Consider the following 22,108-nt stretch of genomic DNA (forward strand, 5'->3'; position numbering starts at 1 on the left):
CAGCCAGAGCCCGGAGGACGTGGGCCTCTGTGGGGCTCCTGCCTCCTAGCCCCAGCTTGGACGGCTACAAGGGGCAGAGCAGGTGGCAGTGAGGGACTGCGCCTGGCTCCCCAAGCCTGTGGGCTTTGGAGGGGGGATCGAGACCCAGCTTTGGCCCCCAAAGTCGTTGGCCCCCCAGGAAGTTGGGAGGGGGGGTTTCTGGACCCCCAGACGTACCCGCACGCTCAGGGCCACAGGCTGTGGCAGGACAGTCAGAGGGCATCAGAATGCACCTGTCTGGGCCTTCCCGGTGCCGCCCAGGCACGGAGGAGCTGCCTGGAGGGTTTGGAGGGGAGAGCACCGTGGGTCTGCAGTTGGGGTATTAGGGTCAGGCGCCTGGGCTAAGAGGAGGGGATGCGGGTAGGACCAGCCTGAGGAGAAGCTGCCATCCGGGGGAAAGAGCTGCGAGTCCTTGCGTCTTGTCCTGGCCTCTACCCTGCAGGGCTTCTCTCTACTCAACAGAGGACAGACAGCCCGGGGTGCGGGCACGAGGACACAGGAACAGGGACACGGGGACACGGGGACACGGGAGCTTGGGGACATAGAGACAGGATGGGGACACAGAGGGATAGGGACAGGGGGACAGGGGGGCGCAGGGACGGGAACAAGAGGGTAAGCACAAAGGGACCTGACATGGGGACACAGGGACACAGGGACGGGGACATGGGACGGGGACACAGGGAGTAGGACACGGGACGGGGACAGAGACACGGGAAGGGGGGCACAAGGGTGGGCACAGAGGGACAGGGGGACGAGGGCACAAGGTTGGGCACAGAGGGCGAGAGACACGGGGACACAGGGTTACAGGGACAGAGACACAGGGACGGGGACACAGGGACACGGGGACAGAGGGACATGGGGAGGTGGGGACACAGGGCCACAAGGATGGGGACACAGGGACACAGGGATAGGGGCATTGACAGGACATGGGGACAGGGACGGGGGCGCAGGGACACAGGGACATGGGGTGGGGACAGGGACTCTGGAGTGATTGTGGTGTGGCACTCGGTGACCATGGGGGACCACACCCATGGGGTGGTGTGACACGATGGACAGTCATTGTCACCATGCTGGTTGCCACAGTGACCGTCCTGCAGCAATGTGAGGTCCTCCCTGCTCAGCCTGGGCCTGTCCTGGGGCCCTGGGTTCCCAGCCTGCAGCCAAGTGCTGGACCCCAGCCCAGTCGTGTCCCAGCACCAGGCAGGGGGGGCCTGGGCGGAGCCTGGAGGTTGTGCAGGGCAGCGACGGCGTGGGGGGCGGGGCCGGCTGACCCCTCCTTCCCCCTGCAGCCGGGGGGTCGTGCTGGCCAGGGACGGCGTGGGGGGCGGGGCCGGCTGACCCCTTCCCCCTGCAGCCCTGGGCAGGGTGGTTCTGCAGCTCTGGCCCCTGACCTGGGCCCAGGCTGGCTGCTGGGGGAGAGGGGGCCCTGCAGTGTCCGGGCACCTCCTGGCCCCCATCTGACTGAGGGACCAGTGAAGGTGTTGCAGGATATTCCGTGGTTCTTGGTGGCACCGCTGCAAAGAATGGAGGAGACCACACAGGGTGGTGGGCCGGGAAGCAAGGTTTACTGAGTGATGGAGGACAAAGCCACCGGAGTTTTAATGGGCTTGTTGTTGGACGACCTGTCACGCAATCAGGTTCCTGTCATCTCTCAGGTGGGGAAGGCTGGAGGGCTCCTTGCAGGGTGGGTGTAAAATCCTTTTAAGGGTGGTTTCCGCTTAGGGCTGGAGCCCCTCGTCCTGCCGGCCTATCCTTCGTCAAAGGGAGCAGCCGGGGGTGGGGGGTGGGCGAGAGGCTCCCAGCTCCCGGCGGCTCTCAGCAGCCACAGCCCTGCACTGCCCAAACCCCTGCCTGCCCGGCCGCCCCCCTGCTGCAGCCGTGAGGTCCCCTGTCACTTGGACAAGCCCCTTCCGCAGGCCTGCTGGCCTTCTGCCTGAGACCCCTCCTGCCCGCTGCCGCCCCGTCTTCCCAAGGCTCCCGCTCGTCTCCTCCAGGGTCAGCCCAGGACGGCACCGGGGGGCCCAGAGGCTGGGAGGCGCCGGGAGGAGCAGCCTGGCCAGCCAGCGGGGACCCTCCTGCCCCCCTCCTGCCGCCGTGCGGGTCTCCCTGCGCGGGGCGCCCGGGCCCTGGGCAGTGGCCCCTGGAGGACGGGTGGCTGGGCACACGTCCTCTGTCCCAGCACCAGGTCCTCGAGCCCATTCCCGCTTCCAGCGTCCCCACGGCGACTGTCTCCGTGGCGACGCAGCGGGTGGCAGGAACCTCGAGACGGGACGGAAGGCCCCAGGAGCCGACGGAGGCGCGCAAGTCGGCCCACAAACCGCTCGGGCTGTCACGTGAGGGCCGCCTGCCGGTCATGTGACCGCGCCCCGCCGCCGAGCAGAGATGGGCGCCCAGCTCCGGCCGGCCCTGCCCTGGGCCCTGAGCCTGCTGCTGGCGCTGGGGCCGCGCTGCCCGGGGGCCAGGGGTGAGTGCGGGCCCGGGGCGTCCCCCCCACCCCGGCCGGTGTGCCCCGCGCGCTGAGCACCGCACCCCTGCAGCCCACAGGGTCCCGGGGAGCGACTTTCGGGAGGGCTACTTTGAGCAGCTTCTGGACCATTTCAACTTCGAGAGGTTTGGCAACAAGACCTTCCCCCAGCGGTTCCTGGTGTCAGGTGAGGTCGCCCGGGGGGCCCGGGGCCCGGGGTCCTGCCCCGCGCCTCACCCACCCCCTCCCGCCTCCGCCCGACAGAGAAGTTCTGGAAGAGGGGCAGGGGGCCCATATTCTTCTACACGGGCAACGAGGGGAACGTGTGGTCCTTCGCCAAGAACTCGGGGTTCATCCTGGAGCTGGCGGCCCAGCAGGAGGCCCTGGTCGTCTTCGCGGAGCACGTGCGTACCGGGGGCGGCGCGGGCGGGGAGGGCGGGCGTGGGGGGCCGGGCTCAGTCCCACCGGTGCCCGCCTGCAGCGCTACTACGGGAAGTCGCTCCCGTTCGGCGAGCGGTCCACGCGGCGCGGGCACACGGAGCTGCTGACCGTGGAACAGGCCCTGGCCGACTTCGCGAGGCTGCTCGGCGCGCTGCGGAGGGACCTCGGGGCCCCGGACAGCCCCGCCATCGCCTTTGGTGGCAGGTGGGCCCTCGCCCGGCTCGCTTCTCCCTGAGCCACACACGCGTGCTTGGCCCCAGGGCCGGGATTTCTGTGGGACGGAAGTGGCAGGGCCTCCCGGGGGCACCGTGGGCTCCGGGGAGGGAGAGCTGAGGGGCGTCCTGGGGACGCTGTGGCCCCAGCCCCACGCCGTGTGTCCGCCCAGCTACGGGGGGATGCTCAGCGCCTACATGAGGATCAAGTACCCCCATCTCGTGGCCGGCGCGCTCGCGGCCAGTGCGCCCCTTGTGTCTGTGGCTGGCCTCGGCGACTCCTACCAGTTCTTCCGCGACGTCTCGGCGGTGAGCGAGGGTTCCGGGGCCCCGGGGCGGGCCAGGCTGCGGCAGCGGCAGCCACAACCCTTCTCTCTCCAGGACTTCGAGGGCCAGAGTCCCAAGTGTGCCCAGGGCGTGCGGGACGCGTTCCGGCAGATCAAGGACCTGTTCTTACAGGGAGGTGAGAAGGCCCCACCGTGAGCTGCGGACCAGCCCTCCCCTCCCTCTGGCTCCCGCCCCACAACCACCAGCAGCCGCCAGAGGCCGTTGTCCCGCCTCCCCCGGCAGCCCATGACACGGTCAGCCGGGAGTTCGGCACCTGCCAGCGCCTGTCCAGCTGGGAGGACCTGACCCAGCTCTTTGGGTTTGCCCGCAATGCCTTCACCGTGCTGGCCATGATGGACTACCCGTACCCCACCGACTTCCTCGGGCCCCTTCCTGCCAACCCAGTCAAGGCAAGACGGCTGCTCCCGGCATAAGGAGATGCTGCCTGGGGTCTGGGGAGGGTGGTGTCCGTGGACAGAGAAGGGCCCAGCTGCCGTGGGCCGGCCAGTGCTGATCGGCCCAAGAGCCTCGCAGCCACTCTGGGGCCCGGGACCAGGGAGGGTGGACTGCGAGGGGGCTGCAGGCCAAGTGGGGGTCTTTGGTTGGCATCCCCAGGTTGGCTGTGACCGGCTGCTGAGCGAGAGCCAGAGGATCAAGGGGCTGGGAACACTGGCTGGTGCGTCTGCCCCTCAGCCCAGCACAAAGTGTGGGGGTGGACACGGCTTGGGGGTGCGGGCCACGTGCAGGCAAGGAGCACCGACGTCCCCGTGCAGTCCCTGGCCCGGCCTGGGGGGCTCTGCCCCACCACGACCTGCCCTGCTGGGAGGGGGGCCGTCGGGGGACGCGGGGGCCAGGAGCCGCCGGAACAGACCCCAGGAGCGCCCGGGCCTGTCCACCAGGGCTGGTGTACAACTCCTCGGGCACAGCGCCCTGCTACGACATCTACCTGCAGTACCAGGCCTGCGCGGACCCCACGGGCTGTGGCTCCGGCCCCGACGCCAGGGCCTGGGACTACCAGGTAGGGCTGCCGGCCGCCCGGGACTGCCCGGGACGGAGGCGCTGGGTGCGCCCCCCCCGCCCGCCCGACCCTGGTGTGCGGCGTCCCACAGGCCTGCACCGAGATCAACCTGACCTTCTCCAGCAACAACGTGACAGACCTCTTCCCTGAGCTGCCCTTCACCGAGGCCCTCCGCCGGCAGTACTGCCTGGACACGTGGGGCGTGTGGCCCCGGAGGGACTGGCTGTACACCAGCTTCGGCGGGGACGGTGCGGCTCGAGATGGCAGCCTCCCTCCCTGTGCCCCACGCGGACTCGGCTCCCTGATCTGGCCCACGGCTCAGATCCGGGCAGCTGGGTGCCGTCTCCACCCCCATGTCTGTCCCTTTCAGACCTCAAAGCTGCCAGCAACATCCTCTTCTCCAACGGTGACCTGGACCCCTGGGCAGGGGGCGGGGTGAGGCACGGCCTGGGAGCTGCTGCAGGTGCTCTTGGCTCTGGCTGGGGGGCCCGTGCGGACCCTCCCTGTCGGTCGGCCACCCTCCGCTCCTGGCTTCTGGGTGCCCTTCATTTTCTAACTTCATCTCCTGCTCCCTTTGATGGTTCTCCCCCTTGGACTTCCTTTGGGGGGGCGGGCAGAGGGAGGGAGAGAATCTCAGGCAGAGTCCCTGCTGAGCACGGGGCCTGCCACGGGGCGCAATCCCACGACCCCACAGGACCCGAGCCAACATCGAGTCGGACGCTTAACGGACCGAGCCCCTTCCCGACTTCTGAGTGTGAACTGACGTCGGGCACCCTAACCTCCGCCTCTAACGAGGCTGCTCGTTCCTGCCTCAGCTGCACCCAAGCTGGACACGCAGCCCCGCCGCAGGCCGCACGAGTGGGCAGGGGTGGGCTGGCCGTGGCTCAGAGCACACTGGGCGGCTGACGGGATGTCCTTCGACAGATCCGGAGTAACCTGAGCACGTCAGTCCTCGCCATCACCATCCGGGGGGGAGCCCATCACCTAGACCTCAGGTGCGGACCTGCCGGGAGTGGTGCTGCGTGTGGCCCGGGCCAGTGGCTGGACGTGGGCTGGGGTGGGGCAGGGCTCGGCCTGCTGCCCAGCTGAGGCCCTGTGCCTGCCCCTTAGAGCGTCTCACCCAGAAGACCCTGCGTCCGTCCGGGAGGCTCGTGCGTTTGAGGCCAGGCTCATCCGCGAGTGGGTGGAAGCAGCCAGACGCGAACAGCGGATGCAGATGGCCCGGCGTGGGGGACGCGGGGGCTGAGGAGCGCTCCCTGGCCCAGGACCAGAGAGGGCAGCGTCTCAGAGGGCTCTGGGGGCGAGTGGCCGTGGCCAAGGGAGGGGCTGAAGCAGCGTCTGGCAGTCTGGCCGAGGGCGGCGCGGGCCGAGGGAGCAGATGTGGTGAACACACTGCACGGCCTCCCAAACCAGCCTTGCACAGAATAAAACCGAGCCCTCAGTCTGTGTGTGGTCTCAGGGCATGGGTGGGGGTACCCCGTGGCCAGCCCAAGTATCCTTCAAGCAGCCCCACTGAAGGGTGTGGCACTCCACCTGCCACCCCAGCCGGGCCTCTGGGGGCCGGACCCCGGGCGTGGAGGGGACCTGGGCCCGCAGCTCCAACCCCAGGGTGGGCACCCCACCCATGGGCATGGAGGAGCTGCGGGCAGCGATGCGGGGGGACGGAGCCCCCTTGGAAGACAGGCCCTGCACCCTGTTCCAGGCACAAAGACACGGTATCGGGTCAAGGGTGGAAGGCAGCCCCAAGGGCGGCCACTGGGCACCTGAGGTGCTGGAACACCAGGGAACATGGCCAGAACCCAGGTCCTGCAGGGCACTGGGGGCCGGACCTCCGCAGAGGCAGCGTCCACCAGCAGGAGAGGCCCGGCAGCTCTGGGAGGATCTCCTAGAAATGACAAGGGTACTGGGCTGCTCAGGAGTGTCAGAGGGAGCACCTGCGCCTGTCCTGGGGACCACCTGGTCCTAGGGAGCAGGCTCCCCCCCAGACGCCAAGATTTGCTTCTGGAAAAGCACCCCACGTCAGGGCTCAGGGAGGGAAGCGGCAGGCTCCTGTGGGAGGGACAGGCACACCTCCACCTGGGGACACGGAGCCCAGGACACACCCACCCCCCCAGGACGAGCAGGTGCAGGGTGTCCTCTCTTGCGGGAGCGTGGACTCCACGTCCACACCACCCGGTCCCGGGTCCCCAGGCTGCCTGTCACAGGCGGAGTTCTGATCCAAGCGGAGAGCGCGAGGTGCGGCTACCACAGTGGCCGGAGTCCGACTGCAGCTCAGGAAACATGGGGTCTCGCACGTGACGTCAGCAAATCTACTTTATGGTCCGTTCTAGCGGGTGGTCCAGGAGCAGGACGAACTCGCCCACCCGCCCCTCCCAGCCCCTGCAGGGCCAGGGGAGGATCCCTGAGTCCAACGTGTAAACACCACAGCCCCCACCGCCCAGGTGCCCGGATGCGCAGGGGGTCACAGGCGCCCCCCCGGACCCTCGGGTCAGGGCACGTCGCAGGCTCTGACCCCAGGCTGAGCCGCATGTCGGGCTGTCCCTTCAGCTCTTGTCTCCGAACACGATGTGGGGGACCCCGCGCAGCCCCGGGAGACGACCAGGCACGAGGGACCACCACGAAGCCCGGGCACCGGCTGACGGGAAGCTGTTCGGGTATTCGGAATGTAAACATGATTCAAGATTCACAGGAAGAAGGAAGAAGCCTCCTCCAGTGGACGGGAAACCCTGAATCACAGCAGGGATGGGTCGCGTCTGAGGCGCTGCCCACGGGGCGTCAGGCCCCCCTAGGCGGGCCCCAGATGGGCAGGGGGTGAGCCTCGGTGTTGAACACGTAGGCGTCCAGGCTGAGCAGGTCCGGGTCGTCGGAGAAGAGCAGATATAGGTACTTGAGCGTCTCCCCCAGGAAGAAGCTCTCCATCTTATCCCTGGGCTGGGGATTAAGGGGATCCTGGACGTTGCTGATGGAGGAGTAGCCGCCCGAGGGGACCTGTGCGAAGCCGAGACCGCGGGGTCACGGCTGCAGGCACGGCCGGCCCCCCACACCGGGCTCGGCCCTCGCGGTGCGGGCCCGGCAGCCGGACGGCCCCCTCCCCGAGTCTCCCTGCCTCACCGGGGCGCGCGCGGCCCAGGGCAGGGCCTGGGGGGGTGACCCCAAGGTGCACCAGGGGACCGGCCCCCCTGGAGGTCAGCCACAGTTCAAGACACCCCCTCCGAGGTGCCAGCCCCCCTCAGCTGACCTGACGGAAAGCGCTGCCTCCGAAACCCGGAGGCCGCCTCCCGAAGGCTCCGAGATCACCTGAGGAGTCCAGACCCCACCGCCTCACACACCACAGGGCAGAGGTCAGGCTCTGGGTCTGCCAGGGTGGGTGTGGGCCCTGGACAGGGCGTGACCTCCTCAGAGCCACGGCCCCGGCGGCAGGACGGGCGGCAGGGCCCCGAGCACGGTGGGGGCAGTGCCAGGTCATGGCGCCGTCGGGGAGCGGTGGCCCCGAGTCATCCCGGGGTGGAGAAGGGCTGCCCCGGGCACACGGAGGATCCGGGAAGGATGTGCCCCGTGCACATGGGGCCACGGCAGGGGCCCTCCCCACAGAGTCTGGTCCCTCGAAACGCGACCGAGGGACACCCCGGCCCCCACGCGCCCCGAACTCCCGAGGCCACGGCGAGCCCGCGCACCCACCCCCCACCCCCGCGGCCCGGGGCGAGGTGGCCGGTGAGGAGCCGGGGACGCCGACCGGGCGGCGGGCAGGCGCTCACCCGCGTGTACGTGTTGAAGCTCCGCAGGATCTGCCAGCCCCAGTCCTGGTACTTGGGGTCCCCCGTGAGGCGGTACAGGTAGAACAGGCTCTCCACCGTCTCGGGCCGCAGCAGGTTGTGCCTGTCGGCCGGCTGGGACGGGGAGCACGGGCTGAGCTCAGGCGAGGCCCCCACGGCGCCCCCACACCAGAGCCCGGCCCCGGCTCACCTTGACCTGCACGTCCTTCTGGTCGCCCTGGGGGTAGAGGTTGAAGTGCACAATTTCGGGGCTCAGCCCCGTCTCCATCTGGCGGTTCATCTGGTAGCAGGTGTCCATGAGCGCCCGGGCCAGCTCCATGTGGTCAGCGGGCAGGCCGTGGTGGGCGCCCAGAGCCAGCGTCCCTGGCAGGAAGCATACCAGGTGGTCCTGAAATCAGAGCGTGTCCTCACCACCGCTGAGTCCGTGGCCGCACGGGGCGGGGGGGCGGCAGCACCGGGTCCAGCGCTGTCTCGGGCCTCCCACGTCCCCAGGAGTCTACGAGCCCGAGCGGGGACGCCTCAGGGTCCACTCGGGCAAGCGACTCAACTCCAGGCCCAGCACCTGGGGCTCGACGGGAGAGGGGAGAAGCCGGTGGCGGGACACCCCCTCCCCCTCCCGGGAGAGCAGACGCTGACCCGGGCCTCCCCCCGACCCTCCGCCCGACCCCACGAACACCGACAGGGCACCGCGGTCCCGGTGGCAGGAGACCAGGGCGGAGGGGAGAGGGAGGGTCCCTGGGAGGCGGGGAGCCGGGACCCTGGGGGAGCGGCCAGGGGCCCATCGCAGACCCAGCTCCCCCTCAGCTCCCCCTGCCGTCGTGGAGACAGCGCAGGCCACGCAGCCCAGCCACACGCCCCACGGCCAGAATCGCATCGCTCCCTGCCACGTCCCGACTCACGAATCCGTCGCGGTTCAGGACACGCAGGAGGGTGCTGAGGCCTCCCGCCCCCGACACCCCACCTGGCTCGTGCACACGCTCACCATCTTGGCGCTGAAGCGGCCGTGGGCGAGCTCCCCCACGAAGGTGAGCTTCCTGGGCTCAGACCTGCGCAGCAGGTGCCTCTTGATTCCCTCGACGGCTTCGAGGTAGTCTTCCACTAACCTGGGCAGAGCGGCAGGCCCCGTCAGCTCCGGCCAGGCGGGCGCACGGACCCCCCGCCCCCGTCACCCAGGAGCGGCCGCACGGCTGAGAGCTGCCACGCACACGCTAGTGGCCGAGAGGCCTGGCCCCGTCTGGGGCGGCGCCGGGCCAGCCCGGAGGAGAAAGCTCGCGGCCGTCAGCGGCGTGGGGCACAGGGCTGTGCCTTCTGCTCCCGAGGAGGGTCGTTCCTCTCAACCGGCCCCGAGGGACCACCCAAGCCCAGCCTCCGCAGAGCCCCAGGACCCCGACGTCCCCACAGGCTCCCCAGATGTGACGCCCTTGTCCCTGCCCGCAGGGGTCGGCCCGGAGCTGCCCCCGGGGGTTCTGGGTGGCGGTCACCCCCAGGCTCGAGACTTCGGGGATTTCCGGTTCCCTCACGAGGGTGAGCTCTGTCTTGCACACCGTGGGACGTGCCGCCCCCCGGGAAAGCGCGTATTCTAAGTGTCCAACGGTAAGCGCGGGAGGCCCAGCTGTTCCTGGCCGCCTTCTGCTGGGGAGCGCGTGCACACGGTGGCCTCCACAACCCCGGGGGGGGGGACCACTCAGCTGGTGAGCTGGGGGCCCCTCGGCCAGGCGCAGACCCCGGGCCCTGCCTGGCGCGGAAGGGTCATGGGGCTCAGCGACCAGCCAGGTCCCCAGCTCCTCGGCACACGGGCTGTGCTTGAAAGAAACGCATCCCCCGCGGAGGGGCCGAGCACGGGCCCCGCACGGCTGCGGCTGCCTGACCGAGACCCGGGCACCAGCGGAGCCGCGGGGACCCCGCCCCAACGCAGCAGAAACCGGCCTCACTGGGTCTCCTTCTTTCCGCCCTGGATCCACTGCTTCAGCAGGTACTCGTAGTAGCTGTCGGCCCTGGCGCCCAACGTGAACACGCCCATGTGCGTGAAGAGGCCGCTGTGCGTGTTGATGAACATGGGCACCAGCCCGTCCTTCTTCCCCGACAGCGAGTGGACGCGCCTCGTCACCTCCTCCGCAGCCTCCTGGGGCACACGAGGGGAGAGCGGGGCTGAGCGAGGGGAGCGGGCAAGCTGCAGAGAGGGGCCGAGCTGGCTCGCCCCCACGTGACGGATCCGCTCCCCGTGGAGGAGAGGGCAGGCCGGCGTCCCGGCCCGCGGCGTCCCCCAGCCCAGCTGCCCGACAGAGGCTTCTGAGACCGGCCCAGGCCCCGCGGCGACCCAGGCCGGATCCCTCACGCGTGGCCGCCTCGAGGGGCGGGCAGATGACACGGGCCCCGATGACAGGGCCCGACTCATCCTCCGGACGGGGTGACTGTGTCTGAAAACCACAACCCCGGCCCCCACGACCTCCTGCCCAGGTGCGGCCGGCTGCTCCCACTTGCTGGATGGAAGGCAGGCAGGGCTGCTTCCGCGCCCAGGCTCGCGGCTCATCCCCCCGCTGAGCTCCTGTGCACCCTTCAAGACCCAACCCGCCTCAGCTCATCCGAGCTCACTGCCCGGCGGGGGCGGCACCCCGCATCTGCGCTCCACGGCTCCGTGCGCATCCTGTCACCGCGCTCAGGACCCCGCGCGGGGAGCCCCTTCCTGGGCTCGACCCGACGCACACGCCCACACCCGCCTCGAGTCCTCTCTGGTCCCCGGCATCGGGCTGCGGCCGCCTGACACACGTGCTGAGCTGCTGGACCAGGGGCCAACGACGGGAAGACCACCACGCCGTCCACAGGCAGGCAGGGGCCCGCACGCACCTCACTGCCCAGGACACACGCGCGGGGCCGGCAAGGACTCGGGGAACGCCGCGCATCATCAGTACAGAAATCAAATCCACGGCGAGGCACCCTGAAGCGCCCGACGTGACGGCCCTCTCCGAAGGCTGACCGACTGACCACGCGCCGGCCGCCGTGGAAGAGCCAGAGCCCCGAGCGTGGCGGGACCCTGCTGGTGGGAGCACCCTCTCACGACCCCCACGGCGCCGGCCGCGGGAACAGACGCGTGGACACGGGCCGCGGCACAGACGAATGCCGTGGGCGCCTCCCACGTGGAAGAAAACCTCACCTGCAGCGAACGAACCGGACGCGGGCGGCCCGAGCTGCACGACCCCACCACGCGGGCCGCTCAGAACGGAGAAAGCCCCCCAGCCCGCGGGCCCACACTCGCCGGGAGGGAGCGTCAGGGGCGCGGCTACTGCCGAAGGGGACGCCGTCGTGCTGGCGACAGAGCGCGCCAACGACCACAGCCGGGGAACGCGGTGCCAGGTACACGCGAGGAGCCACGATTTCACTTGAATCACGACTCCGTGCTTCTCAAAGAGAGGGGAACGGCTACCACGCTGTGCCGAGTCCAGACGCTCCCCCTCCAGGACCGCGGCACGGCCGAACGGGGCCGAGGACGCACCGATGAGAACGGCCAACCACGGGCGGTCGAGTGAGAAAAACCGCTGCGCGCGGCTCCCTCGTTTGCGCCTCAGCCCCCCCCCCACCCCACCCCCCCCCCCCCGGTGCGGCCGCCGCTGCCCCCCGAGGACATGGGCCTGCAGCAGGGCAGGGCCGGGCGGGGACTCGGCCCCCAGGTGCCGCCTCGACGCCCCGGCCTCTGTTCTCACTGAGAGAGCGGGATCTGCCGAGGAGAGACGGCCCAGGGCCGCCCCGCACGCAAGCCCGCACCCCCTGCGCCGAGCCGGGCGCACTCCCGGCCAGCAGCCCGGCCCCTCCATACCTGAAACTTCTTACTGCCTGTGAGGCGCGAGAGCTCCCGGAACTCCAGCTGAATGCTCGTGACCTCGGCCACCGTGCTGTCCGAGGTCCAGCGGGGCGGGTGGGCGGCCCCGGTGCCGATGTTCACATCGGAGTAGGGGATCTTGGAGGGCGTCTGGAACGCAGGCATGAGCCGATTCCCAAAATCCTCCTGATACACAGCACAGCGAGGAATCAAGGCTCCCTGCCGCACCGCGGCCTCGCCTCCGTTCCACGGCGCCAGCCCGTCCCCCAGCTCCGTCCAGTCACGCGGACACGGGACTTTGCTGGCTTCCCGTGGCCTCGACACTCCACGGCAGCCAAACCGAGCTGGCCTCGAGGATTTCCGGGAGTTTCCCTGCAAGTCGCGGTGCCCACAGGCTGCACGACGCCCGCTCACGTGCACGCGCGGAAACCGGGCTCCACGGGACGGGAACACGGAGAACCGGGAACCGACAGGCCCCTCCCCTCCCCCCTCCCCTCCCCTCCCCGAGTCCCGGGAGCCCAGCGACAAACGCTCGCACGCTCACGCTCGGGACTGCTCTCCCCGCACGCGTGAGTCCCCCCGGCGCCGGGACACTCACGGCCTTCTTCAGGAAGAGGTCGTCCCCAGACAGGTGGTAGGCGCTCAGAAGCCCGCCCAGGATGCGGATCGTGCTCTCAAACAGGTTGACGTCCACGTCTTTCTGAAAACGCAGCTTCTTAGACACCCACTTCCTGGCCTCTTCAAACTCTGTGACACGGAAGAGCGTGGGGAGGGGAGCGGGTCAGTGGTCCTAGCGCGCCCCCGTGACCTCTCGCTCGGGGGGCCCCCTGCATTCTCGTGTCGCTCTTTCTCCCGCAGGCTCCCCACGTCGTGTCCTGCGGCCAGGGAAGGAGCCCTCGCGTCCTCACGCGCACAGAGAAAAGGGAGCTGGCGTGCGCTCGAGAGCACAGGCGGCCGACGGTGCAACGCCGCGCTACAAAGGGCCGCGTGAGTGATTTAGGGGGAAAACGGACTTTATCGATGCAGAAACAACCAAAGACCCGCGATCTCCAAGCCACCCGACCTGCGAGGCGTAAGGAGGCCGTGAGGGCGAGACCCGGGGCGCTGACAGCCTACTGGATCCCGTGCCACCTCCCGCCACAGAGCCCCTTCCGGCTGCAACAGAGGATCTGGCTGGAACCGCCCCTGGACGCCGCGGCCCACGTCCGCAGCGGGTGTCCTGAGCGTCCCCCGGGCGCCCGACGTCAAGCGGCAAAGCTCCTGCCCACGCCCAGCACGTCCGCCGCCGTCACCCACGCGAAGGGAGAGCGTGACAGCGTTTGCCCCCTCCTGCTCAGCGTCCGCTCGCCCTGGAGTCACCCGAGGAGAACTTGGCCGCGTGCTACGGAACGAGCAGATACCTTTTCTCAGACCTAAAATCCACATGGTGTCCAGGGCGTCAATCAGCGTCAGGCCCAGGCCAAACCACTCGCTGAAGGACCTGGACACGGGTTTCAGCTCGTCGTGGCCCCAGGCGAACTTGCGGTATCCGGCCCACGCGTGGCGGAAGGCATCGATCACGGCCCTCTGACGCTCGTTCGGGGAAGCTGGAAGGAAGACAGCAGGTCACCGGGACCGGCCCCGGTCAGGGTTCACACGGGGCCCCTCTGCAGCCCCAAGCTGAATGGGGCACGGTGAGGGGGGGCCCTGTCCAGGGCTGTGGGGCCGCAGTCGATGGTGCCGAAGGTCGGGTCCTCACGGCTGGACACGTCTGCCAAGGTGGCGAGGCCTCCGGGGCCCGCAAGGACAGCACGGTCTCTGGTCCGCCCGGCCCGGGCCCGTCCGCCTCCACCAGGGCCCGGCGGGCACGACCCCCTGGGGCTCAGGGACCACGCGAGAGGACCCGATGGCCACACCGTGCCCTTTGGCTTCGGGAGTGTCGAGCGTGCCGGCTGCTGCCGACCCGGACGGGAGCGCCTCATCTTCCAGGCGTCCCCGCCGCACCTCCTCACCCCGGGCGTTTTCAAAGAGGAAATAACGTGGAGCAGACGCACCCGAGGCCCCGTGCAGCCCTTCCGGGGTGCCCTCGTGACCGACGCGGGGCAGAGGTCTCTGCTCTCCACACCTGGGAGGACGGGGCACGAGTTACAGGGTCACCGCGCAGACAGAACCGTGCGCGTCCGGGGCTGCACCGCACGTGTTCTCTCGGGGTCGCCTGAGGCCCACCCGTGTGGATACCCGCGGCTCTGACACGTGTCCTCCAAGCCGCACGATCACTCTGTCTCCCCCACGTGCCCAGGGCCGCGCGTCCCGGCTCCGGGCTCCCTCGTCCCCCTCCCTTCGGAGGCAACAGCAGCTGGGACCAGAGGGCCACAGCCCGGGCCCCGAGTCGGGTGAGCTTGCGCGAGCCCCGCTCCACCAGGCACGTGGCCTTGGCCGTGACAGGCCTAACCTCAGTTCTCCGATCTGTGGAATGGGGATACGACTGGCGGGTGACCTCAGAGGGCACCGCGAGATCCGAAGCAGACAGGCTGCATGGGGCTTACAGAGCACCCATGCCCAGAAGGCCCTCCAGTACGGGTGCCACCACGTGAGACCCCGCAGACCTGCCGGGAGACCCCGTCCGGCCTGGGTGCCGGTGCACAGGGGTCGGCTGTGTCCCCACATTCCCCAGGCGCCCCGCCCCCCACGCCCCGTGGCACAGACCCAGGCGGGGAAACTGAGAAACGAGCATCCTGCCCACACGGGCGGCCCGTGGCTGCAGCGACGGGCCACCAAGGAGCCCGGTGTCACCTCCAAGGCTCTCTGGGCGTCCGTACACCCTCTCCGTCAGAACGTCCAGGTGAGGCCCGACAGGGTGCAGGGGGGGCCTTACCTGCTTGGTTCTGAATCCTGGGGGCCTGCGAGGAAGGCTTGGGGGGGGCCTCTGCCTTTCTCGAAGGAAGTTCGGTGCCGGGCTGCGGCTCAATCACCGCTCCCCTCCAGCTTCGGGGAGAGAAGGAAGAGCAATCAGCCAGCTTGAGGGCGGAGATGCAAACGCCCCAAGGTCCCCCCCACCCGGCGGGCCTCCCTGCCGCCCTCCACTCCAGGCAGGACAAGCAGGAGAAGGCAGGGCCCGCTCCCACCAGGGTCCCGCTCTGGATCCTGCCTGCTTTGAAAGCAAGATGTACTTTAGACGTTGTGCTCATTCTCCTCCTTTTTGGTTTTCAGAAACGTCAGATACGCGGGCCTCAACGTTTCTGCACGTCCAGCCTCCACTGACGCTCCTCGTACCTCACCACTGTTCTCTGTGTGTTTTCTTCCTGACGAGCGTCGCCCACCGCCTCGTCCCTCCGCTGGGTGTCGTCCTGCCTCCGGTCCTCGGAGTCTTTACCGGGGGCTCGAATCTGCAGGTTGGGTGGTCGCCGTCGGAAATGCCTTTTAGGCTTCTAGATAAAAATAAGAGTCACCCGCGAAAACACTTCAATTGCCTGTGGGCTGCTCTTCCTTTTCCCCTGAGACGCTCCCCCTATCAGACCCAACCCCGCAGACTGTGTGAACTGGCTAGCAGCACACGGCCCCAGAGGAAATTCCTTTCGTGTTTCATCACAACACGCAGATTTGGCCAGAAGATCCTGACTCGCCATCTCCTGGCCCCGGCCGACCGGGATGGAGACTGTTCCAACGGGCTGGCGTGGCCCTGGATGGCGGGTTAAACTCCTGGTCCGGGATGCTTCCAGGCTGTCACAGACCCTAAAGGTAGCAAGAGAGGTTCAGGACACGTCCCCGTGGATGGAGCCGGAGAGAACACTGTTGCAGGCCTGGGCCCTGGGTTCCTGCACTTCATCCTCGAACGCTGTGGCGAGGGACGGGCGCCGGGTCCAGGGACAGAGGGTAGGGGCCCGGGAGCAGCCAGTCCTCAACAGAGGGAGGGCGGGGGGAGGGCCTCCTCCAGAGGACAGGAAGGAGGCCCCCTTGGGAATCGGAAAAAACCTCTGCTTCTCAGTAGCCACAGAACCTGGGAAGATGTTCTCGTCGTAAAGACACCAGTGACGGCGAGCTGGGACCCCTGTGGCCAGGAGAACGGGGTCTGGCCGAAACAAAGCACCGAGGGGAGACCGTGCTGGAGTCCGAGCAAGAGAGAAAGTGCAAGTGGCCTCCACAGGGGGCTTCCAGTCCAGAGGCCTGGACCAGGGGAGACGTGCATATTGACCCCTTAGCGCCCAGGCCCCTGCTGGACACCAGAGACTGGATCACGGACCTCCCGAAACACCTCTGGAAACGTTTCAACAGGGAAACATGCCTGGCTGGCTCTGCTTTCCTTACATTTACGGGAGAGTCCGTGTGCAAAGGAGTGGCCAAAAGAAGGAAAAGAGACGCCTGTTGGCTCTATGAGGGAGAGGACCCGCTTTTTCACCCACAGCCCCTGAATGAGACAGTCTGGAGAGTGGCCTCCTGCTGCTCGCCAGGGCAGCCCCGTAGGGCCCGGCCTGGACCGATCCCGGCCCCCTGCCCCGTCCAGACCCGCTGAAGCTTCGACTCCCTGAGCAAGCCCAGCCCCCCTTCCCTTGGGCACTTTCATTCAACTCAAGCTGGGCTCTCCCGACTCTACCCAGAACCAAACGGATTCTCAGCCTCAGGCTGCAATTCAGTGTCCCACCCTCACAGAGGCTTCCCTGAGAAGCCGGCGGACCGGCTCTTATCCCTCCCGGCAGCCACCGCTCTTCTCCTCGCAGGATGTCCGCCACGGCCCACCTGCCTGCTCCCGCCAGCCCGCAGCTCCTCGAGACAGGGGTCGGGTCTGTTTTGCTCACCAGCTAACCCAGGATCTGGCACGCTAGCAGGTGTTCAAGGAGAACGAAGGAAAGAGTATTCCTCTTTCCTGCCCCAAGCGTCATCCTACCGGCCCAGCACAAGGAGCGTGCGAGGCTCCAGCATCACACAGATGGTGAGACAAAGAATTCTTCCCCGTCTGCTTGAAACACCACACACTGTTTTGAAACGCCCGTGTGTCGGACCCGGGCGACGACCCCACGTGTAGTTGATCCAAAGTACCTGAGGTAAAACCCCTGGGAAGTTTTCTGGATTAGCATCTGCTTTCTGAGGAGCTGGCAACACGGGCGGATCCGCAGGTCGCACCTTCCGCTCTTCTGCTGACCGGCCGTTCACAGCTAAACAAGAGAACGGGTTTGATCCCCAACAGGCCACACAGCCTGGAGGAGACTCAAAGCCTGTCACGGAGCACGTCCAGGCAGGCGTGATTCCTTATGAAAGGACACCAGTGACCAGAGGAGCTCACTGAGATGAATCCAAGGACGGCCAGAGGGAATCAAACCTTTTTCAAAGCCCTTGGCAGTTCTGATCCTTAACCCTAACCCACACCCCGCAAATACGTGGCCTTAACCTCTTCCCTTCCAGGGACTACGAAGGGTTGCAAGCGGGCCACTGGCTTGAGCCCCCTGCAGCGGCTCCTCAGCCTTCCTGCTGAGCGCCAGCCAGGACCCTAACGGGGAAATTCACCAGGATTCTCTACATGCTCGCCAGAACTCTGCCCGGGCCTTTCCACACACACGGGAACACGTGTGAGGAAGTTCACGGCGCGTGTCTGGACCGAGCTTGCGACCTCAGGACCTCCACTTCTCTGCGAGGCAGAGGGGATGGAGATGCCGGGACTGAACAGCACACGCTAAGGAAGCAGTCCCACAAGGGGAAACTCACAACCGTGTCGTGGCCCCGTGGATAAAATCGCTCTACCCGCTGACCCTTCAGGTGGACTGCGAGACCCTCCTGCCGGGTCGGCCCTCAGTGACACACACAGATCACGTTAAGGCACACGTGTAGCTGATACCTCTCCACTGGTCAGCCACGCCGATGTAGGACACGAGTCCACAGAGCATCAGGAACGTGAGCAAGAAGAGGATCACGTTCCGCTGTAATCTCGACAGCTGCTTCCATTTCTGGGGGGGGGGCGGAGAATGAGGCTTTTGACTGAAAGCGACACAACTGGGAACCTCTCGAGCCGCTGCCAGTTCAGAAAGGACGGCCAGGAACTCCCCAGGCCCGGTTTCGGCACCGGGGGAGGTGCCCTCTCGCCAGGGACCGGCGAGCCGCCGCACGGGCAGCGCAGAGATGCCCGCAGCCCGCGCGCGCCGGCTCCCATCGCCGGCGGGACCTCGCTCCTGCCCAGACGTGGGGCGCGGACGCCCCGCAGCCCGAGACCGCTGGGAACACTGCAGAGCGGGCACAGGCTGGGCTCCGGCCTCGCCGCCCCGACGGACAGCTCTCAGCGCGGGGAGCCGCGCGCCGCCCCCACCCCGCGGAGCTCGGGCCCCAAAGACCGCTGCAGGCCGGCTCCATCGCCCCTGGGCCCGGGACCCCGGACCCCGCGACCCCGGGACCCCGGGCTGGACCCTCACCCTCCAGCACGAGCGCCGCCGCCAGCTTTTGCTGCCGTCGTAGCTCCGGCCGAGGCTCAGCGTCACCGAGATGAAGTCCCGATGCGGCGCCGGCGGCGGCGTCGGATACATGACAGCGGCGGAGGCGGCCCGGGCGGCCCCGCCCACTGGCGGCGTCAGGAGGCCGGGCTCTGAGAGGGGCCGGGGCCTTCGCTGGTCCGACACCCGCGGGCAGCCATCGCAGCGCCGTCAACACCCCGCCCATCGCGTGCGCGGCCAATGCGCCTGCGCCGCGCCTTCCTAACCCCCACTGCGCCTGCGCCTGCCCTCGCGGTCCCTGCGCGCGTGTTTACGACCCACTGCGCCGGCGCACGGCCGCACCGTGACCTCACGCCCTCAGCGCTTGCCCGCCCGCGCCTGCGCACAGGTGTCCCGCCGGCGCGCAGCCGTGGCCTGGGCTCGGCGGGGTCTTCCGGGGACCGGCCGGCGCTCCGCGCCCCCTGGGCGCCCCGGGGCTCAATTCCCCGGCCCGGCGGAGTCCCCGGCCCAGGCAGCAGGCGGAGTCGGGGCAGGCAGGGCGACGGCCTTCCGGCTCCATCCTCGGGGCCCGGTGGCCCTCGGGGCGCGCTGACGACCGCTGCGGCGAGCTGTGCGCGCGGTTCCCTTCCGCCGAGGCGCGGAAGGGCGGCGCAGGCCCGTAGCGCCGAGGGTCTGCCCGGCTCCGGGCCCTGCCCGGTGCTTGCCGCCTCCGCACCTCGAACTCGGCCCCTGCGCGGCGCTCTGCGGGCCAGGCTCCGTGGGTGAGCCCGCCGCCCCGCAGTCCCGGCGGCAGCCTTTCTGCGTGTGCGTCCTGCTCAGCACCTGGGCTAGTCTGAGCCTGCCCCAGAGAGAGCCTCGTGCTCTCCCGTCCCCGTCCCTTCTAGAGACCACCTCCGCAGGTGTCTCCCCACACCCAACTCCGCTGGTGGCGCCAGCCGTGCCCGAATGCCTCCTTCCCTGCACGTCCCGTTAGCAGGCAGACGGTGGGATCTGGAGGGTGTCACCAGGCTCCCAAGCTGAGAGTGCAGGAGCCCTCCCCTGGAGCGCTGGCTCGGGGGGCAGGTTCTGGGCCCAGCCCCGGGTGTCTGACCCACTGGGTTGTCTCAGGCCGCTCTGAGACCCTGGCGAAGAGCTGGGCGGGAGCACGAGGGGATTCCCCGGCAGCCCAGAGCCGGAGCGGCTCGGGGTGTGGACTCCTGTTCCCTTGCAGGGACAGAGCCGGGAACACCAGGTTGTCGTTCCCACGACGTGTGCTGGTCAGAAACTGCACTCGCCAGGCCAGGGGTCAATCACGGCATCTTGAGTTTATTGGAAATCCGCCCTCCTCCCCACCCCCGCTGTCATTCTGTGGGAAATCAAAGAGTTTGTGGCAGTCTTTCAAAAGCCAGGGGTGTCGTGATCGCTGGTCTGGGGTTAGAGGCTCTAAAGGTAGCCTGAGGGACAGACAGCGTTGTGGGGAGGGGCCCATGCTGCCTCGAGTGCCCGGTAGGCACAGGAACGCACACCTGTGAGAAAGCACTTCAGAGCCCTCCCGGCGTTCCTGGTTTGGTGGCGCCCCACGATCTTGTAAGCTGCCAGTCCCTCGGGACACGGTGAAGGGCCCCGGGGACCTCTCTGTGCTATGTTTGAAACTCGATGTAAAGGTGTAATTACTTTCAAATAAACCGTGCCCTTCAAAGCAAGCTGCTTCGTAGTCTTTCCCGCCTAGTGTAGAAAAGAGGTTGCAGGGTTGCTCAGCTGTGGGCAGGACCCCGGACCCGGACCTCCACCTTGGCCGACCCTCCTCTGTCCCGGGCCCTCTGCTTGCCTGTGGAGCAGCTGGGAGAAGGGTCCTAAGGCACACGGTTCAACTCTGAGGTTTGCAAAGGGCGGGCAGAACCTGGGTGGGAGCGAAGTCTTCCTCTGGGCTTTGGGCGTGGCCCTGCCCCTGCCCTCTTGCCCAGGTCTACTGCCCCCTGCAAGCTGCTGGGGGAATCAGCTGCATGTGAACCCGCTGTCCAGGGAACGTGCTCCCCCTGGGGAGAGCACAGCTTGCACGGGGGTGTGCGCTGCCATGGAGGGGGTGGGGGCAGGGGGCCAGGTTTGGCAGCAGGCTGCAATTCATGCCGCTGTCCACGTCAGTGGGGAGGTTGGCGCCCCTGTGTTGCTTTCCGGAGGGGAAAGAAGGCACGGGGGCCCGGAGCAGCAAGGCCAGGCAGGGGCTCAGGGCCTGGGCCTGCGGGTTTCCCCCAGCCTCTGTCAGGGTGCGGGGGTGCAGTGCAGGGCTGGTGGACCCATAGGTGGGGCTGTGGCTCCAGAGAGCATGGGAGGACGTGAGCACCGAGACCCGTCGGAAGCTGCTGGCAAGCTGGTCGAGGGCTGGAGCTCCCTGGCTGGTTATATTTCAGCTTGAACCACCATGGGAGGCCACTGGCGTTGGTCCTGCTGGTTCTTGGCGGAAGCACGTACAATTCAGCAGCCCGAACCAACCGTAGACGGGGCCGAGCAGCAGGGGCGTCCGAGGGAAATTGAGAGGATCCAGCTTTAGGTGTGCAGGCTGCGTGTGGGTTGGTGGTGGTGGGAAGTTGGGGGGCTGGGCTGCGAACCCTCCCCCAGCCTCACCGCAGGTAGGGTTCAGCTGCTAGAGGGAGGGAGGCGGCGGCGCCTCAGACGCGGAGCCCTGTGAGGCAGAGACGCCGCCCCCTCCCTCTCGTTGCCTCTTCCGTGCCTCTGCAGGAAAACTCGAGCGGCTGGCACTCCTCAGCAAGCGGGTGTGCGTGTAGGGCTGGACGTGCCATCGGTCCTCCGGGGGGCCTCTGTTCTGAGCGAGGACGCCACACCTCTGCCTCCCGCCCACACCCCACAGCCTGGAGCGCAGACAAAGAGCCCTCGTTGGTCCCCAGCCCGCCTGGGGTCATTTCTGTCCACGGTACCGGTGATGGGAGGGGCCCCACCCTGGTGGAGGTACCCGTGTCCCTGCCCCTCAGGCCCCGGGGTTGGCAGCTCTGGGAGTGAGTCAGGGCTGCAGAGCCCTGGCCTGTTCTCATCCAGGATGAGTGGGGACTGGGAGTCGCAGCCAGGCCTGTACCATTGCTGTGGTGTGACTCGATGGACAGTCATTGTCACCATGCTGGTTGCCACAGTGACCGTCCTGCAACAATGTGAGGTCCTCCCTGCTCAGCCTGGGCCTGTCCTGGGGCCCTGGGTTCCCAGGCTGCAGCCAAGTGCTGGACCCCAGCCCAGTCGTGTCCCAGCACCAGGCAGGCGGGGCCTGGGCGGAGCCTGGAGGTTGTGCAGGGCAGCGACGGCGTGGGGGGCGGGGCCGGCTGACCCCTTCCCCCTGCAGCCCGGGGCAGGGTGGTTCTGCAGCTCTGGCCCCTGACCTGGGCCCAGGCTGGCTGCTGGGGGAGAGGGGGCCCTGCAGTGTCCGGGCACCTCCTGGCCCCCATCTGACTGAGGGACCAGTGAAGGGAGCACCCTGAGGCAGGTGGGGAGAGAGTTCAAGCTCCCAGTTGGGGCGTCCGGTTCCCTTTTTTCCCTCTTTCCACAGTTTCAGCTTGGAACCTGTCATCCTTCCAGAAGGTCTAGGAATTTGGAAATTTCCTGACCATTCTTGTCCTGAGTCCTGGAGAGCCACGTCCTTCTTTGC

The 22,108-nt window shown here is 68.1% G+C and overlaps 2 protein-coding genes and 1 long non-coding RNA gene across 3 annotated transcripts; 1 reads left to right on the plus strand and 2 right to left on the minus strand.

Annotated features, from left to right (window-relative positions):
• Nucleotides 1–2,349: 2,349 nt before the first annotated feature.
• Nucleotides 2,350–5,942, plus strand: DPP7 (dipeptidyl peptidase 7). The gene is made up of 13 exons (XM_036064915.2): nucleotides 2,350–2,503; nucleotides 2,577–2,690; nucleotides 2,768–2,907; nucleotides 2,985–3,148; nucleotides 3,330–3,465; nucleotides 3,538–3,619; nucleotides 3,727–3,893; nucleotides 4,099–4,159; nucleotides 4,383–4,501; nucleotides 4,593–4,749; nucleotides 4,872–4,936; nucleotides 5,426–5,496; nucleotides 5,612–5,942. The coding sequence occupies exons 1-13, from the start codon at nucleotides 2,422–2,424 to the stop codon at nucleotides 5,745–5,747; spliced, it is 1,494 nt and encodes a 497-aa protein (XP_035920808.2). The 5' UTR covers nucleotides 2,350–2,421; the 3' UTR covers nucleotides 5,748–5,942.
• Nucleotides 5,943–6,796: 854 nt separating this feature from the next.
• LOC118518241 (endoplasmic reticulum mannosyl-oligosaccharide 1,2-alpha-mannosidase-like) lies at nucleotides 6,797–18,708 on the minus strand. The gene is made up of 13 exons (XM_036064914.2): nucleotides 18,463–18,708; nucleotides 17,895–18,003; nucleotides 17,102–17,217; nucleotides 15,341–15,495; nucleotides 14,943–15,052; nucleotides 13,489–13,674; nucleotides 12,687–12,835; nucleotides 12,086–12,274; nucleotides 10,206–10,396; nucleotides 9,257–9,377; nucleotides 8,465–8,662; nucleotides 8,257–8,388; nucleotides 6,797–7,489 (listed from the first exon to the last, which is right to left on the minus strand). Exons 1-13 carry the CDS (start codon nucleotides 18,571–18,573, stop codon nucleotides 7,277–7,279), a joined length of 1,980 nt encoding a protein of 659 aa, XP_035920807.1. The 5' UTR covers nucleotides 18,574–18,708; the 3' UTR covers nucleotides 6,797–7,276.
• On the minus strand, nucleotides 15,978–17,095 carry LOC118518246 (uncharacterized). Its single transcript, XR_004908541.2, has 2 exons — nucleotides 16,296–17,095; nucleotides 15,978–16,231 (listed from the first exon to the last, which is right to left on the minus strand). It is a non-coding gene; the product is annotated as an uncharacterized LOC118518246 (long non-coding RNA).
• Nucleotides 18,709–22,108: the final 3,400 nt, after the last annotated feature.

Source organism: Halichoerus grypus, chromosome 14 (genome assembly GCF_964656455.1).
Source record: "Halichoerus grypus chromosome 14, mHalGry1.hap1.1, whole genome shotgun sequence".
Lineage (NCBI taxonomy): Eukaryota > Metazoa > Chordata > Mammalia > Carnivora > Phocidae > Halichoerus > Halichoerus grypus.

Bases quoted from the DNA above. Each gene is read 5' to 3' on its own strand.
- LOC118518241 (XM_036064914.2), bottom strand. From the start codon at position 18,573: ATGTATCCGACGCCGCCGCCGGCGCCGCATCGGGACTTCATCTCGGTG. The intron at 8,663-9,256 runs GTGAGCGTGTGC...CTCTGATTTCAG, and splicing joins GCCGCTTCAGCGCCAAGATG to GACCACCTGGTATGCTTCCT. The intron at 8,389-8,464 runs GTGAGCCGGGGC...TCCCCGTCCCAG, and splicing joins AGAAGGACGTGCAGGTCAAG to CCGGCCGACAGGCACAACCT.
- DPP7 (XM_036064915.2), top strand. From the start codon at position 2,422: ATGGGCGCCCAGCTCCGGCCGGCCCTGCCCTGGGCCCTGAGCCTGCTG. The intron at 4,750-4,871 runs GTGCGGCTCGAG...TGTCCCTTTCAG, and splicing joins CACCAGCTTCGGCGGGGACG to ACCTCAAAGCTGCCAGCAAC. The intron at 4,937-5,425 runs GTGAGGCACGGC...GTCCTTCGACAG, and splicing joins ACCCCTGGGCAGGGGGCGGG to ATCCGGAGTAACCTGAGCAC.